At 47.3% G+C, this 18,743-nt stretch overlaps 1 protein-coding gene across 1 annotated transcript in view; it reads right to left on the bottom strand.

The window, feature by feature from the left end:
* The window catches only part of Bend7 (BEN domain containing 7), a gene marked incomplete at its 5' end in the record, with an annotated part of 82,371 nt that extends 63,922 nt beyond the window's left edge, over window positions 1-18,449 (bottom strand). Inside the window, 1 exon segment of the mRNA XM_005387164.2 lies at window positions 18,366-18,449. Within this exon segment, the coding sequence (XP_005387221.2) occupies window positions 18,366-18,449 (84 nt within the window).
* Between the last annotated feature and the right edge of the window lie 294 nt (window positions 18,450-18,743).

The following is an 18,743-nucleotide window of genomic DNA, read 5'->3' as shown; positions in this document are numbered from 1 at the left end:
CCCACCTTCTGTACTTCCTCCTGAGTAGCAGCTCCACGTGCCAGCAGCTCAGGATTCACAGGAGCCGTGCAGGTCACGACACTGAGCTGTCAGGGTGGCCATCCTCCCATTAAGGACCTCATGTGCCAGGATAAGGTCAAATTTTACACTGGAGACAACGGGCTACTCTGCTGGGTAAGTCAACTCCATTATCTCTTTTAGTAGAGGAATAACAAATAATCAGACATGTTCTTTAGAAAAATAATTCTGGTGAAATTATGGTGAAACTGGTGTGGAGAAAGAAATCCAGCAGAATATTCTTGGCAAGGCTTACAGTCATGGCAGATGCCTTCACTGGGACTTGGGAGGTGGGCGTAGAGACAGAAGGTAGAATTAAGACAATGGAGAACCTTAACCAAATGGGGGTGGTAATTATCTAGTGGGGCGATGCAGTGAGGGTAGAGACACAGGAGAATCAAGGAATGGCAACTCTGAGGTTTCTAGCTCAGGTGCCTAACTGGATGTGAATAGTGGCCAGAGAATTGGCAAAACACAGTTGTAGAGATCTGGGGATATAAGAAGCCTCGTGTGTGTGTGTGTGTGTGTGTGTGTGTGTGTGTGTGTGTGTGCGCGCGCGCATGCAGTTACACACACATGCGTGCTGGGGATTAGTCCCAGAGCCTTGGTTCATGCTAAGTTCATTTTCAACCACTGACCTACATCCTAGTCTCATCAGACTCATTTTAATACAGAAAATTTAGGTGCTCACCAGGCGCTTGGAAGTGTAGCTATGGCAGAAAGTTGCCCGTGAAACAGGACTCCAGACTCCAGTACCCGCAAGCCTCTGAGGGTCATTACCAATTGCAGAGACTGGAGGACACCTGACAGGGAGCTCCTGGGTTCCCTATTCATCTAGCATATGGGGAGCTCAAAACAGGCATTTAAATATTAAAAGATACATGACTTCATGTGGCAGGTAACAAGCACAAGTGCCTCATTCTCCCTGACCAAGAGCAAGTCCCCCAGCCGGGTGTCCATTTATGGGGGCCTCACCTCAGCAGAATGGACAGAAGTTGTTGTGCAGAAGTGGGGTACAACCCTTCCCCTACCCTCAGTGTGGGCCAGACTTTTGTTATTCTAGCACGTCCAGTTCTGTGCTATTTTAAAGAGGCCATGGAAAAACTTGAGGCGATAATGAAGAAGCCAACAAAAACGATTAACGAACAAGGAAAAGGTTAAATGAGCAAAAGAGTGGAGTTGTTTCATTAAGAAATGAATGGCTACTCAATGACTTAATTATACCCAAATATACTGCGGGGTATTATGAGGGGGACATTGCTCTTTCATCAACAAGGAGAAGGACAGATTGAAAACGTAGTTTCCAGGCTGGACGGCAGGCAACAGATGGCCTTAAAGAGCTGCCCTTCCCGCGCACACACGCCCGCGTCGGAGTGCAGAAGCATCTGTACAAGAGCGATGGTGAGAATGTGTCTCCATCGGGGATGATGAAGATGCTCTGGAGCTGGACAGCAGCGCTGGCAGCACAACGCTGCGAATGTACTTTTTAAAAAGAATGCTTTAAAACTCCCCGTGTTTTTTAGGTAACGGCGTGGAAACAGAAAAAAGCTGAGTTTATCAGTGGGAAATAAGATGACAAAGCTTACACTGTATGGTCGGAAACACTTCCTCTGAAAAATCTGCAGAGGCTGGCCCAGTGCCACGTGGGAGGGAAGGGCAGGAGGAGGGAGGCCGGCCCCAGTGGTGTCCAGACTGCACTTTCGTCCCGCGGGCTCAGCCCTCAGCCAGAGAAAGGAATCTCAAGTAGACGCTGCTACAAAATGACCTGAGGCCGGCACCCCATTCTGGGCCCAGGTTAACATGCAGATGTCATCAAGGTCCCAGCTGGCAGCCTGAGGGACAACAGCCATGTTTACAAGGGACACGCAGGACTGGGATTCCAACTCAGCAAAAAATGGTCTGAAAAACAATGGTCAGTGTACACAGCAGAGGCACCGTTTTCCAAGGAAACCCTTTTTTCAAACACAGTCTTAAGTGAAACCCCAACAAACAGAGCAAAGGTCTGCTGAGGCGGGTGTGTCAGCGCCCAGACGCCCCAACCGGTCCTTGGAGCACATTCAAGAACTCCGAGGGCTCCACACCGCATAGCCCGAATGCCGCTGGGAAGAAGAGGGGAAAGGGTGGGGGCGACGGAACATCTGATTGGTTGGATCAAACGCTGTGATAAGCAGCAGCTAGACTACAAATATGTTGCCATGTATGTGCAGACTCAAACTGAAAATCACACATGAAAAATAATGAAGGAGCCAGTGTCTACACAGCATCTGCATGAGAGGAAATCCAGTTCCTTTAAAATCTATTTAGATACTGAGTCATCTGCTTATTTTACAAACCTTTACTATATTACTAGTAAATCTAAGACCCGTGAGAGCAAGAGAAAGACAGAAATAGAAGAGGATATATTACCTTGAAAGATACATTAAATATAAGAGAATATATGAAGAAAATAAGGGGTGAGGAAAGGGGTATTAGGAAGGGTAATGGTGGATAGGATTAAAACATTACCTGCATAATATGAAAATACCACATAATATGAAACCCCGTATTTTGTAAAGTTAATAAGCACTATCACAACATTAAATAAAAAGATACAATCTCTTTCTTTCAGGAATTTAAAGTCCAGGATGGAAGAGGAAATTAATGTCCAAAAGGTGAGAATGCAATGCCCCTCTTCTAATGGAAGGGCAGCCTTAACAGTACGGTCAACTGCGGAGGCCAGGCAGCAGGCAGGGGCACTTTCTGATCGCGGTCAAGGCCTGGGAAGCCAGCACATGTTCCGAGAGAGTGCCACGGATCCCCCCGGAAAACAGACCTTCAAAGCACAGAGAGCAAAAGGGGCGATACTAGTATTAGGGGCCAGGACAAGCACAGGGATCCCTGAAGTAAAGCAAGAAGTGGGCTCAACATGGGCTACCAGGCTGCTGCTTAAACTCTTCCTTTAAGGAACCCCAGGAGACTCAGAACAGACATCCCTGAGAAGCTTCGGGGCAAAGTCCTGGGAAGGGCATGGGCAGCAAATCATTTTCTTTGATGGTCAATGTTTTATCTTAAATGCAAATATTATACTGTATTATTTCCGGGTTTAACTTCAAAACAATTATCCCCCAGCAAGATGCGTAACTTCCCACGGACTCCGGAACAATCCCACATCCAGTTACCCATCTGCATGAGCACAGGGCCGGTGGCAGGGGCATCACAGAGGCGGGCCGGAAGCTGTAAGTTAGGTTTCTCACCGTCCCCAGCTGCAGTTCCAGGAATACATTAATAGTGTGCACAACGGAATGGAACATCCACATGATGGACACCTTAGACACTGGGTCAGGGACAAGTGCTTCAAGAGTTAGGATGAAGAGGTTAAGCCGAGAAGATTACAGGCAGCTTCAGGAAGACGTGAGACCTGAGATGGCCAACACACAGTGCCAGTGTTCACGGGCACTCTGGGGAGGAGGGCACAGGGAGCTACGTTGAACGAGGCACAAGGGCAGGGAACAACCAAGTGGCCAGCCGTGAGCATGCTAACTTAGCTGCAGTCCCGGAAGGAACGGGTCACCGTCAAAAACAGACAGATCCCGGAAGTGACAGGAAATCAAAAAATGTTCTGGTAAGAGTGACATGACGTGATTAGGGCCACCCAAGCAGGTCCAGAGTTTATCTCCCCCAGATGTTCCTATATCACAGAAAATGAAGTCTTTTTTTTTTTTTTTTTTTTGTACCGGGAATCAAACTCAGGGCCTTGTGTTTTCCAGGCAGGTACTGTGCCGCTGAGCTACATCCCCGGCCCAAAAATGAAGTCTTACAACAGCACTGCCATTCAACCTCCCTCTGGTGAGTAATTCCTTCTACCATTAAGTACTTAATCTGAAACCAGCACTTCAAGTAGTGCTCAAGAATAATCATGTCAGGGAGTTAAAAAATCCCCAAAACATAGAAGATGTTTTGCAGATGAATAAAGCTGAACATAAACAAAGGAAAATGGGGCCAAGGACATAAACGTGTCACCTACAAGATTAATAAATAAATGACCAATAAATATGTTAAATCTCTTATATCCTCAATTATTAATGTAACGAAAATTAACATGAAATTGTTTACCCTGTATTTGGCAAATACAACAGATTTATCCCACCGAACTGCTATCACAAGTACCCCACATGCACACAGGAACGGTCAGAGCACTGTCACCGTACAGGGCAACACTGAGAACACACACTTCTCAGCAAAATATTCGGTAACTGATTCTGGCATACTGGTAAAATGAAATAATGATATTCCTTACACATCTGCACAGAGTGAAGCAGGCCCTGTGCAGTAATTTCAAAGTATGTACAAGACAAACTTGAACTCCAGAAAGGGCGAGCTCATGACCTTATCCGTTCGTGGATAATCTTGGCCTAAGCCTGCCTGGCTCAAGCAAGGTTCTCAACGTACATGAAATAAACGGAGATTCGGTTAGGTGAAGAAAGCTGCAACACAGTGCGACTGGGATGGGGTCTTTTCCTTCTTTACTTTAGACCTTGTTCTCCATTTTACAATTTTAACTTCTGAAACGGTTTCAAAATTCTTTTTAGCACTGGGAACTGAACCTCAGGTCTGTGCACTAAGCTATACCTCCAGCTCTTTATCGTTCATTTTGAACCTGGGTCTTGCTAAGTCACTAAGTTGCCTGGACTGGTCTTGAACTTACCATCCTCCTGCTTAGCCTACCAGAGTGCTAGGATTGTTGGTGTGTACCACCATGCTTGGATTATTGTTTTAAAGAAAAAAATCCAGAAAAAACGTGAATTTTTTTTCCCTAAGGTACTAAAGCTAGGGATAAAGCAATTGGTGGGGACAGCTTCAGCTATACACAGTTTGATGAGATTGGGCAGGAATGACTAACAGGTGGCTGGACAGAGCGGCAACAAAAGCCAGGAAGGCAGGGTACTGGGAAGTGGCGTATCTCACAACCCCAATGCACACCCAAGATCATCTCCTGAAGGTCTTTATAAGCTGTATGTTTTTAGCAAAGAATTTGGATGTATTCTGGGGGCAAGAATAGTAAAGCTACCACTGATAGCACTTACCATGTCCCCAGCAGTCTACCTACACTTACTCCTGATAACAAAGGAAGAGTTCCCGATGTTGATGTATACATTTTACCCGGGAGAAAACAGGGTAAAGAACAGGGCACACAAGCTCTTAGGCCCACGCACATCACTACAGTACCAGCTCGCTCCAGTAAGCAGCTGAAAGGCAGGAGCTACTGCATTCATGACACAATCAAGCCATGTGGTGTCCGGAGAGCTGCCAGGCCTTGAAGTGGGTGCTTTGGGAACTACGTAGCACCTGTCTTAATTACGTCTCTGTTGTTGCTGAGACAAAATACCCGACACCCCAAGTTAAAAGGAGGAAAGGTTCATTTAGCTCCCAGTATCCTGAGGCCCATGATCAATTATAGGACGCTACTCAATTATATCTTAAAGCTCTTCCCTGGCTCCAAGGCAGGGTGGCTTGGCAGAGGGCCATCCCAGAGGAGAAAAGTTCAGGGCGGCAGAAGACAGCAAAAGCAAGCAAGCAACAAGATTCTTTCTGTTCCTTAGGCAGACTGTCTCCCCTAGGGAGGGTGTAGCACTCACACCCTTAATCCGAGCCAGAACTATGCCAAACCAATCACACATCTTTAATCCAGCATCACACATCCTAGATTCAGCCACCTCTAAAAAAGCCCTATGACTGCGTGAGGCTTTTGGGGGACATCTAGACATAAGCCGTAGCAGCACCTGAACCACCTACTTATGTAAGCACCAACAGCAGCAGCAGTGGGGTGTTTTTCCTTATCTTCCTGTCGGGGGCTAGGGATGGACCCCAAGGCCTCACTCATCACCTTTACGAATTCACCTGACGGCTCCTCAGTCACACTGCTCCACGCTAGAAGAGTAAGTCTCAAAAACTTTCTTTTACATTGGAAATTTCGTTCATGTAAATCTTGTTAGTTCTACAAAAACCAAAGTAGAATATAAATTTGTGTTTGTGATTCTGTGAAATAATATAGCTAATGCCTTCCAAGACTGGCAAAACACACAGGAAAAATATAACAAGATTGCAGATGAAGAGCTGCCTCTGAGCTCCCATAGTAATATAACCAAAATCTTGACTTCATCCAATGAAAGATAAATATTCATAATTTACTGTTTGGAAGGAGATACCCTTCTCAATATAATTTGAAATGCTGATCCTCTGATCTGCTGTACAGAAAACTTTTAACAAAGCCCTAATACACAAGTTCAGATTTGTCCTCCTTCCTGAAATTCTAATTTACACACCTATAGACATCATGGATCAGTTAAATATAAACATGTTATTAATATTACATTTTTTGGTCATTTAAATTTTTAGAATATTGCAAGTTACAGAGAAACGTGCGATTGCAGTTTCACCTTCATTGTAAATAATATTAATGATGATGAAATATTGGTCGCTTTGTAACACTTTTTTCTTCCAAGGGTCTTGGGGAACTCAGATAACTTTGGGTCTAAAGTATCTGGAGGAAAACAACCTTCCCGGAGTGAGACTAGTGGGAAATCCTTTGGTGGGGGCAATGGTAGCTTAAATCAGTAGCTTCTAAACTTTTCTAACCACAGTTCACAGAAAAAAAATACATTTTTCATGAGGACCTAGGACACACATAACATATAGGTACCTTGCACATAACTAACGAGAGTTCATGAATTTATCCTTGTGTGCAACTAACTGACGTTTTCTATTCTCTTTATTACTGTAGTGTCGGTGACTAGCCACTACACTGACATCATGACTTATTCTCCGTCACAACCACACGGGGTGCAAAGCACTGCCTTCTGAGTCCTAGTACCCTAGGACACTGGCCTGGGCATATTCTTTCCGGACCCACTTTCCGGATCTCACTTGGTTCAAGTAACCATCCATCGGCAAGCACTCAGGCCCAGACCCCAGTCTGGGACTCCAGATTCATACATCCAATTGCTTACTGGACAGCCTCACCTGAACATTTGAAAAACACACCTAAAAAGGAACTGTGGCTATCCTCATCTCCACGTTTTAATAAATGGAACCAACTCTCTGTCCAAACCAGAAACCTGAGAGTTAGTTCTACTCTCTACTTCCCACAGCAAATCAGTCAAATTAAGTGCTGTTCCTATGAGCTGTGCATTACTTTAGAACCCTTCTTCTTCTCCCTGCCGCCAGCTCCTTCCCATTTCCACTTCCTGGGGCCACTTCCACAGGCCTGCAGCACTACTCCCCACAACCTACTCCTTCCTGAAGCTAATATGCATGTGCCTTGGAGTGCCAACCATCTCCAGCAGAACCCCAGCTCCTCAGCATGACTTCCTGGCCTCCACACCTGAGTCCCCTGCCCGCTTCTCCAGTCTTGGCTCTGGCACATCTCCCTTTATTCTACGGTAGTGACTTTAGGTTTGGCTACACATTACCATCACCAGGGCAAATTTTTAAAAATACCAGTACTCGGGTCTCACTTCAGAACAGGCCAGTCAGAACCCCATCAGCAGCTGTCATGCGCAACCACAGGGTCTCCTGTTATAGATACAGCGAAGGCCCTCACCAGTGTCCTTCCATGCTGGTCTCCACGAAGACCACCCCTTGTGCCTCCTCAGCCCCCACAGTCTGATCTTTTGGTCTCAGCCTACTCGTCATTTTCTCAGGGGTCATGTTCTGTAACCCCTCAGGCTTGGAGAGGCTTCCCTACGGCAAGTCCTCACAGAATTCTTCCCTACCCTTATCACACCTTGTGGGTTTTTAAATCTCTGAGCCCGGCGCTACCGGCTACTCAATACCTAGCTACAAAATGAATACAAAAATAAATACATTCTAGTAAAAGGTAGGCTAGAAGATACAATTACAGAAAGCTGAAAGAAATACTGATGTACTAGAAGTAAACCCCAACCTGTGACATCTTTGAAAAAGATTCTGTTCATGGAGTGAGTAGGGGGATGGGAAGCAGATGCCATTCGAGTCCTCTCAAGTATTGGCGCTACTCAATTATGTCTTAAAGCTCTTCCCAGGGAACACACCTCATGTGTATCTGCTCCCTAGTTCCTCAAAGATGACAGCTGGGGAATAGTTTCCCCTTCTTGACAAAGGAAAAAGCCAAGCCGCTTGCCCAGAATGACCAGAATAACCTGGAGAAGCCAAGCCACGGGGGGCCACTCATCTGCACCCGGCTGCAGCACCGGAGGGCTGGAAGGAGGAACAGTGAACTCGGGGAGAAACGCTAAAGCTCACACTCCTGCAGCAGCCGTTCCTCAGCCACAGTTCATGCGGTGCATATTAAGGTACCCATTAAAGTCTTGCTCGTAATCGAAAAATTATATATGTGCAGAGAGAATGAGTTAATGCTAGCTGAAAAACCTTAACTTCTGCACCTCCTGACTTTCTGCTTTTAAGCTGTACCTTAACCTCGTATTTCTGTGGGGTTCTTTACATTTTACATGTAGGTGTAAAGTCATATTTGAGATACAATTCCATTAAACAGACAAGCAACTTCATAGTCTATTACGCTGCATCAAGTTTTTCTGTAAAAATAAATTGTTAAAGATATTATTCCTGGAACAGAATAAATTCTTGGAATTACTGAGTAACTTATGTACCGTACCACTGTTCCAAGAACATATTACTTATTTTATCATGACAATGTAAAGTTATTAATCTTCTGGCTTCCATTTCAACAATGAAAAATGCTGTAAGATGCGCAGACACCTGCATTACATTTCAGTTCAACTTTATATCATCCATAAACATTTCTGTTTTGGACACCTCATCCAAACAAATGCTCACAGAATACTCTATGTGGCATTCGGTTTTATGAAACCATAAAGTTCCTCGCTGTTAATTACAGAGACAAATGTCTCATTACACATTTGGTTACCAGATAGCATAATTAGTTTTCCCCATTAACCTTTCAGATATAAAATTTGATTTCCAAGTAAAAAACACTGTAAAACTCTTGGAACTCAAATAAAATAATACACTATATTTGTACATATTGGAAAAAAAAAGTAATGCTAAGAACAATTTTATGAATTTTTATTTACAAGGATACTGATTGCCTGGGATACTGAAGGAAAATCTAAAATCTGTAATTATTTTAAAATATACTGTCAAGTATGCATGCAATAAGCTGCCCTTGGTCTAGAAAGGAGGCACAGTATGCTGGCCATCAGTGGAATGTGCTCTTGGTCTCTCTCTTCTAGTCACAGCCTGGCAGCTGCACTGGTCCATCACAGCCTTTCACTTGTGAGACAGACGGACACAGGAAGGCAGGCCCGGAAGAGGGGAAAGTGGTTCAGTCAGGAACACAGTCACGAGCCACGTGATGTTTTCGTCAGCCATGGAGTTCGCATCCAACGACGGACCCGTAAGATGACAGAACAGGAACACCATACCGGTCTTAGATTTTTGGAAACACACTCTAAGAGGTTCGCACAATGACAAACTTGCCTGATGACACACCTCTTAGAACATACTCCCACTGGTAAAGCACCGTCCGCGTTCAAGGCTAAACTGCCCACAGATGACTCGTCCTACAACCACAGCTGCAAGGACAGTGCCGCATAAGTAGGGGGCACTTGGGTTGTCACCACATTCAGAGGAGGAGCTACCGATATTTGCACTGGCACCAACATTTCAAGGGTCAGATGACGACCTCACGCGCTGCTGTTATGGGGCAGTCCTGCACGGAAAACTGTCTGGATTCAACGCCTGGTCCCTCTCAGATCAGCTGATAACCACTGGTAAGTGATATATATATATTTTTTAAACATTTCAGGTTTATTTATTTATTTATTTTTTTTTGTTTGTTTTTTGTTTTTTTTTCCAGTACCGGGAATCGAACTCACAACCTTGCACTTGCCAGGCAGGTGCTATGCCGCTGAACTAAATCCCCAGCCCACTGGTAAGTGATATTTTGCCATGTTTGAACGTGGTACTCATTCATTTACTCAAAAATGGTTAAGAATCTACCCTGCGGCCAAGTACCGCTCGCTGGGAATACAGTGACATGTAAACGCAGAGGTCTTGCCCTGAAGGAACTCCTGGAAGAATAAACACAGGAGAGCCATGGAGACAGGGTAGGAGAGGTCACTCGGGCCGAAGGACAAGCGGCACACACGCCGAGGTCGCAGTCTTTCAGGGGTGCCTTCACGCCGTGCGGCGTGAGTGTGCAAGGCCCTGTGGTGGAGCTGGTTTACGTGCACGGGCACGGTGGTGTGTCCGACTCACAGGCAGAGATTAAAAGGGGAAGAGGACTATTAACCTAAACAAAAAGAAAACAGTGAAAAATACACTATCCCTAGTGCTGACATACTTTGCTCCGGGTGTATGAGGTCCAGTGAGCTATCAAGAAGGAAGTATGAATTTCTACAGCTGAGCCAGGGTGGGAACACAGAGCTGAATAATAAAGCTGGGCACTGGCTGATTTTACTTTATACTGAAGTTAAAATCAGAATCTCCTTTCATGCATTCATGAAGCACTTACTGATGTTGTATCTAACTAGCACGTTCCTAGGCAGAGGGGATACAGGGATTTCTTACGGCGTTTACTCTCCCGCGGGGAAGGTATGAGCCAGTGAAGAACGCTTTGCTCTGTCAGGGATACGCACAGCACACTGCAGAAAGGCAAGGACCTGTGAGGCCTTCCTGGAGGAAGCTCATCAGACTGGAGTCTGCAGGGAGGAGAGAGGCCGGGCAAACAGGAGGATGGGGACGGGAGGGCACCAGGCAGAGCCGAACTGCACGCAGACGGGGGCCATGCAGTCCGTGACGTGAGAAAGCGCATCCCGCATCCCCGCGGTGTGAGCGAGCAGGCCGCTCGGGGATGAAGAGCAGTCGGCACAGCTGGGCCCACCCACGAGAAGGGAAGCGTCAAGAGTGAGCGGGGAGGAGACGGGCCTGCACGCAGGGCCTTGGCTGTCATGCTAAGGAACGTGGGACCCAACCTGGAGGCAAGAGAGGATGCAGAGCTGCCGGCAGAGCGGCCATGCAAGCTGTGTGCAATCCTGCAGGGAGCCAAAGGGTACCCCCAGACGGGGGCTGCACCCTCAGGCTTCCGGAGTCCCCAGCAGCTCCCCCACTAGGGCTGATGTATCCCTCCCCAGGTTGTTTTCCCTTCCATAATCTGTTACTTAAAGGAGTAACAGACTTCCTGTGTCAGTGTCCTGGGTCTATTTTTAACTTGGAGCTCCAAAACACACTGCTCCAAAATCTTTATTTTCTACTATAGATGTCCATATTGTTTTCTGCTAAAATGCTATTCCCCTGGGAACCAGAAAGTCTAAACTGTCAGTATGTCTCCTTAGAGTCTACCCTTCTCAGACATTTATTCAAATAACTGAGTCAGAATCACTACAGGAGAAGCGAAACATCACAATGTATTTTGATACTTCTCACTTAGTTACTGAACCACACCAAGCCTTCCTGAAAAACAAAAGGAGGCCATCTCTCCTCAAGACAGACGCTCTCCCACATGGATCTTGGGGAGCGTGGCAGACTGAACGTCAGCCCACTGGCCACTCAGGAGGGACCCCTGGGTAGGGACTGCTTGAGCAACTCTATGCAGAGGTCCTCCCTGCTCAGACATATGACAGTTGCTACGGTTTTGTGGTTTGTTGTTGGGACTGATTAATGTTTAGCTTTACTCTCTTAAGGCTGAAAAACTTCACGCGGATTCTGAGAACTAGACAATGTCAACCTGCATTTTCTGATGGGTCTGTTTACCTCAGGCACCTCTGCGCAGCACACATAATCTTTTGATTTGGTTTTCAACATGCTGGGGGCTTCATATGTAAGCTTCCTTCCTTTTTTGATCCCTTCTAGATTTTAAAAAGCAAAATTTCCAGCGGTAGTTCAACATCAGAAATAAACAAATTTCTATTCTAGTGTATCACAAAAGCTTCGCCTTCCGTGAGATGCATCTCAGCTTGGATCACGTAGTGCCTCAAAGTCTCAGTACAGTACATTTTAAGACAAATCTTCAGATTCCAACCCCACAGTTTCCGAGAGTGACGTATTCAAATGACCAATGTTTGCGCATCTCTCTGTTGAGTGTCACTATAAACACAACCCCATGCTAAGTGCTCCTGAGGATCCAAAAGAGAATCCAGGCCACACTTGCCCTCTAGGATCTGACGATCTGCATTAGGCGAGATTAGGAGAGACGGTGCAAATAAACAAGCGCGATTCAATGCGGCAACTGTAAAGAAGGGGGAGGAGCATTTGCAGGGTGACCTGGAGCATAGTAAAGCCCGGCGCAAAAATAAGAGAAGATTAGGTAGTACACGGCAAATACCAGAAGAGTGAGTTATTATTCAGTGCTGAAATGTTCACAGGAAAGATAACTTCTACTGTGGAAGAAGGAAAAAGGGGATAAAAAGACTATAGTGTTTCCCATTTTGAAAAAGTGTTTTACCGTGTACGATTTCCTATATACTGTAGACGAACTGGGTGAGGTAGTCCAACAATACTGCTCTATTAGAGAAGATTAAAAAAAAAAAAAATCCCTGAAGTTTTGTCCAAGGTGTTATAAGTTAACCTGAGATCAAACCGAGGTTTTCTGACTAAATGTCACTTTTCTCTGCTATGCTGTGTTGAAAGGGGTTATAAGCCTGGGCAATCCTGGAATTGAACTCTCAGCACTGGAACAGGACAGGGCTGCAGAGGAGAGAAGCAGCCTCGGTGACGCGGAGGTGAGACTGGAAAGCACCTCAGGAGGGGCTGATGAGACCAGTGTGACAGAAGCACATTCTTCTGCTGCGGGGAAAGGGAGCTGAGAGCCGAAGGGAAAGCTAGAAACAGCAAACAGAGGAGGACAACAGGCTGCACTTCCTCCCCGGCAGCACGGTCAAGTGGAAAGAATGTGGCTGGACTGTCCAAACCCAGGCTCTCACCCCAGCTCTCTGTATGACCCCAGGCAAATTAGCTTTGCTACACACCCGTTTTTTTCATCTAAACATGGGACCAGTTATTTTCTCAGAAGCGGTGTGGGCTCAAGGGGTAAAGTACAGGAAGTGCCTGGCGCACAGGAGCGGGGGGCAAACCTCACCCCTTGCTTCCCCAGTGGGCCCTGGGTTTGTCAGCTGGAAGCTTCTGCCCAGCCCTCCTCCTGCCCGAGGTGTCCCTGTCACTGGGCAAGTCCTGCTTGCTGGGAGTGGGGTGGTCATGGGAGGGTGTGACACCTCAGAGGTAGGGAGACACAGGTAGGGTCAGACCACAGATCCCGAACGACCAGGGAAGGGATGCAAAACGAGCGCAGAGTTCAGGCAGAGGAAGAGGAGCCCAGCAAGGGAAGAGGAGTTACGAGTAAGATCAGCCCGCACGGGTGAAACGGGAGAGACCAGCCAGGGGCCGGAGGCAGCTCTGATGCGTGGAAGAGATCCCAGAACCAGACGTCAGGAGACCTGGTCTTAGGGTGGTCAGTGACTTCAGCACCGCAGGGCCCGGGGCGAGGCACTTCCACCTCTGAGCTGCACAACCCGTTTGTAAAACGAGCGTGATAGAGCACCCGCCTCCTGGCAGAGCTGCGGGAGTCACCACAGGACAAACAAATGTCCTCGGACAGGCACAGGCCTGACGACCGTGCCTCCCACACTCAGGGCAGCCAGGGACACCGAAGACGGCCCAGCCTGCAGCCACAGGATGAGACACATTCGTACGCACGCATAGGACCTTATGGGTCCTCAGGAGGTTCTCTAAACTTCGGGCTTGCAATGGTTTTTAAAGCCATTTTTGGACCTCTAGTCTAGTCGGGCATACTTTTGATGATGGTGATCCGGGGTTTTTAAATCATGAAAGGGCACCCTCACAGGCTGCAGAGGTCCCGAGGACGGCGGGGTGTGTAAGGTGCCATTCATGAAGCAGCTCCATTGCTCTTTCACCTGCTGTACATGCCGGGGGCTCCGCATGGGAGTGCCCTGGAGAAAACTTGTGATGGGGAGAGGATGCTTTCGGAGAGGCAGAGCTGAGCGACTGTGCAAACGCCTCAAATACCTTGCCTGCACAGTGGGAGTGACGGTACCTTCCCGCGACAACTAAAGGGACAAGCAACATTTACAAGTCCTTAGCAGCAAGCTCTCAACAAGTGGCACCCACACCTGCCACATTCCTAACCTTGAGACACGCCTAGTTTTCTGTCCCCTTAACTCTGCCACCAAAATGGGGGGTGCTTATGTTTGTGAAAGGACAGGGACGCAAGGACACGGCGGGGCTGGAGCTGCGGGGGGCGTGTCCGGGAAGAGGAAGAGAAGTGAGAGCCCCTGTTTCCGAACGACGGACTCTAGGGTCCTTCCTTCTGCCCTCCCTGGGCCTCCGAGGTCCTCCCCTTTCCAGGTTGCTGCCCCTCCTGGAATCCCACCGCCGGCGTCAACATCAGCGTCTCCTTCCTCGTGGGAGGAGTGGGACCCAGGCCACCAGGCCCCAGGCGGAGAGCACCCTGCTCCACTCGCGGCCGCTCAGCTGTCCAGGGAGCACCACACAGCAGCGAGGGGCTGACCCCGCACCTGCGAAGTGCCTGGGAATGTTCTGCCCGTGTTCTCGGGAGAGAGATTCTGGGGACCTTCAGGGGACAGCCGTCCTCAAGAAAGCCACCGCAAAGAGACTCAGGACCGAGAGATCCTGACCGTGCTCAACAGGCACGGCTACCACGTCACAGGCTTCATCTACTGAAAGGTGTAAAACCGCACTGAACATTCAAAAGAACAACCAGAACAGGGCTTGGCAGTGTGTAACCGGAGCTCAAAAAACATTTGCTAAATGAATAAGTGAGACCTGAATGGCTGAAAAATAAACATGTTTCAAATGCACATGCGATAATAGTAAACCTAAACCAAAATACGATCCATGAAAGAGACATTATGGCGTGTATTATTACTACAAATAATAAATTGTCTCATAAGATTTTTTTCAAAAAGTGCCTTCTTACCATCTAAGATGTCCTCAGTGACCCAAGTCTGTCTGCCTCAACACAGGGAGAGGGGAAGTTTGGACAGGAGACCTGGGTTTACACCAGGTTCCGCCAGTCATATGCAAGTCACTTCACTCTGAGCCCCAGTCCTCACTACTATCGGAATAACAGTACCCGCCCTCAGTACCTCGAAGGTACGTTGTAGAAATCCTGTGAGGTAGCAGAGGTGAAAGCGCTCTGTAGCTATGAAGTCTAACAGCATTCACTTGAAGTCTAATTATACCATGCTTGTCACCCCACCTTGGCCCACACACTTCCCACCAGGGATCTTCTGCCTGACCAAGGCTTTCCTGTAGTTCAAGGTCTCGTCTTTGCAGAGTTCCCCATCAGCAGGGCGAAAGGCTATGGGATTCCAAGGCTTACTTCTGCTTCTTTACTGCTTGTTGGTGAATGCCATTGGATTACTGTTCACACGGAGGCTTATGTGGAGTTTAAAGCTCAGGTGGACCTGTACTGGGACCCTGGCTATGGCCACCCTACTGAGTGACCTCTGGCGGGTTACCTTAATATCCCTAAGCCTTATCTACAACATAGGGCTGATAAAGACCCTGTGACAGATTTGCTGCCAGAGAAAATGAGATAATTCGCATAAAAGAGTCAGCTCATGGCCTTGCACACAGAGCTCAAACTGCAGTTGTGATTTCTGCATTTTGTCGCCTCCTTTCTGAATCTCTCTTCCTCTCTCCGCTGTATTTTAGTCACTGAGAGCAGGGTCCCCGTCCTATCCATTTCAGGTCCCGCTTCCACACCAGAAAAGTGCTAGTTCACGTATTTCCTCACAAAAATACTTGCTGAATTGATCAAATGAATTGTTTTCCTGTAAACAGTGCTCAATTCTTTACTGCAGTTCCATCAAGCCAGTTTGAGAAAGTCAACACCCATGGGATAAAGTTCCCTCTTCTGACCCTATCATCAAATTTAAAATGTGTGATTAATTCCCAAAGCCATTCACCCTACCATGCTACCTTACTGTCTTGAATGCACTGCCTTGGTTAGCAGCCTAAAAATATTCCAGAGAAAGATTTCATGTGGGAACCTCTGCCAAATCCTGCCGCACTCTCCTCTCCCTTGGGACATGAACTTTAATCTTAAAGACACAGAGTGTCAAAGATAATGTGGATGCAGAAAGTCCTCCAAAACACCATGGGGGCCGGTGCTACTACTACTTTGGCACAAGTGAAAGAGTCCCTGATACCATGGTGTCAAACTCTCCTAGATGCCATATGCTTCAAACCATAAATAATACTATGAGTATACTGGCAACTTACACAATGAATCTGATTTAAATCTGTTTTAAGAGGAGTGACTATAATCTGTAGCACTGTCAACAACAAAATTCTTCATTTCACATGTTACCAGTAACTATTCCAATTGTTCTAGAAATCGTGTTTGCATAACCACTTCCATTATTTTTTTAATTGACCCGAAGATCACAAAAGAAAACATTCCCTGGGAACCGTATCTGACTTACTGTGGAAAAGCAGGCTGTCCGATCTTTCTAACCCACTACTTCAAAAGTGGGTCCCGCCCTCCCCAAAAGAAAGTGGATCCCAAGCCCCGTCTTGTCTTCGTATTATCTTCCTCAGATCATACAGGAAACAGGAGAGCAGTGGCCACCTTTGAGAGTTTGCTGTTTACTGAACCCTGAGCCTCCGAATGCTCCTGTTCCTCATCCTCCCCTTTTTCCTCTTCAAAAGTCACCTCCTCTTGTGTCTTTCCCACTTTTCTTGCACACAGAAGGAAGGAGGGGAAGGGCAGGCCTTCACTGGGGAACCAAACCAAGGACATGATGTTTCGTTTGCATAATCAACGTAAATTTCCTACCAGAAGGCAAATGCTTTATTTCAAATGGCTACACTAAGAGGTACGTACGGCGAATTCAACTCACCAAGGTTAGGGAGCTGAGACGCACATAATCCCAGACTTCCCTCTGGGACACAGCAGTTCACTAACATCTTCGCCTCTTGGCCTTTCGAGAGCTCTGAACGGTGCACAGGTGCTGAGAGGAGCGCTGGCCTCCGTCTCGCGCTCTCCCTCAGTTCCCTCCCTCTTCCAAGGCTGTTCATGTAAGAAATGCTCACGTTTCCCTACTATTTCGTGTCTGTATCTCTCTGACTTCTTCCCAGTCCTTTGCAACCCACCCTTTTCTTCCTTCAGGGCGAAACAGAGATCCTAGTGAAGCACAGTGTTCTCCAGTGTCTTCATCTGAGGGAGCACTGCGCTGGGTCTGAGCGGCAGCAGCCCTGCGACCTAGAGGCCCAGGCGGTGGGGCACTTGGCCCTTGGCCGCATTCACTCCCGCCCCGACTTCTCTCCCGTTCTTCCTCCCGGCCTCGCGGCCCCTGACCCTCACGCGGCCGCCTGGGGCTGCAGAACTCCAGCACGGGCAAGGCTAAGGCTGAGGCCACCAAGTGCTCTCCATTGTGACTCGGTGGGCACTTCACTCTCAAAGGCAAAATCCTAAACAGTCTCATTTTCAGTTCCTGGTCTGCAGATAATAAAACCACACACCCAAAGTCCTTCACGTACACAAGTACAATGCACGCGCAGCAACACCGGGCCACCCGCCCATGCAGAGTGGGACGGCACCGTCAGAAGGTCTGGGAGATGCTGCCTCTGACTCCACCTGTCCCTGAGGTGAGCCAGGGAGGAGGAGGAAAGGCGGGCTCTTCTCCACGGCCAGAAATGTTGGTGGGAAAGAACACAAAGCCAGAAAAACAGGAGCCCAGGAGCCGCAGAATGGTAACTAGCACTATCAAGAGGTGGTTAGGCAGACAATCACACTTTTATTTTCCTTACGCTTTTTGACTGTAGATTTAATTTAATTTTGTCATGGCAGGATTAGCAAGCAGGCCACAGAGGTGAAGGGACGTTATAATAAGACAGCGCATTAATCCTCTAGCCCACCCAAGGCAGAAGCAAAACCAAACAAATAGCAGCTTCCTGGAAATTGAATTTCTGTTATCCAGATGTCAAAGATGTTATACCCCAATTACACAAACTATGCCAGTGAAGCATGCCAGCGACAGGCAATGTAAATGGGGTGGGTACAGAGCCACGGAACTGCACGGTCAGCATCTGGCTCCGTGAGTGAGCGATAATTAGCACTGTGTGTAGACACTAATAAACATTTATGTCTGAAATTACAACTTTTAGCAATGTTAATAAGGGATATATTGGCAATCTGTAAAATAAAAGGTCCTGAAAAGAGTGCCATACATTAAGCCATGGCAGACATTTCCCGTTGTGGCACAATGCCCCCCCCCAACTGCAAATGGCCACACTGCTTTGCTGAGAAATTCAGTGACAGAGGAACCTACCTAACACAACGGGTTGTACCTCCTTGGCGTCTCCATTCACATCGTTGCTGAATTCTGAGATCTTATACACCTCCTGGTGATAATCTGGCAGGAGAAAAACAACTACAAATTAGACTTCTACTGACCTCAGGATAGGAAGAAGCAATAAAATCGAGAGTCCCCTTCTCTCTAATATTTGTAATCCATCATTTATAAGTCTGTTGCGAGAACCCAGTTACTCACAGAATCTGTAGCCCAGGACAACCCCTGAAACTTTGCTTGCTCTGCAGGGCCGAACTTGCGGTATTAACTGGACTTTAGAAAACTGCAACGCTTGGTCACAGTTTCCATGGTAATTTTGCCCCACTGATGGCAATAATTAGGCTTCTTTTCTCGGAG

This window comes from Chinchilla lanigera, unplaced genomic scaffold (assembly GCF_000276665.1).
Source record: "Chinchilla lanigera isolate Chin_1 unplaced genomic scaffold, ChiLan1.0 scaffold00028, whole genome shotgun sequence".
NCBI classification, from domain to species: domain Eukaryota; kingdom Metazoa; phylum Chordata; class Mammalia; order Rodentia; family Chinchillidae; genus Chinchilla; species Chinchilla lanigera.
The sequence above is the reverse complement of the archived record's forward strand: the minus strand, read 5'-3'. Positions and strand labels throughout refer to the sequence as shown.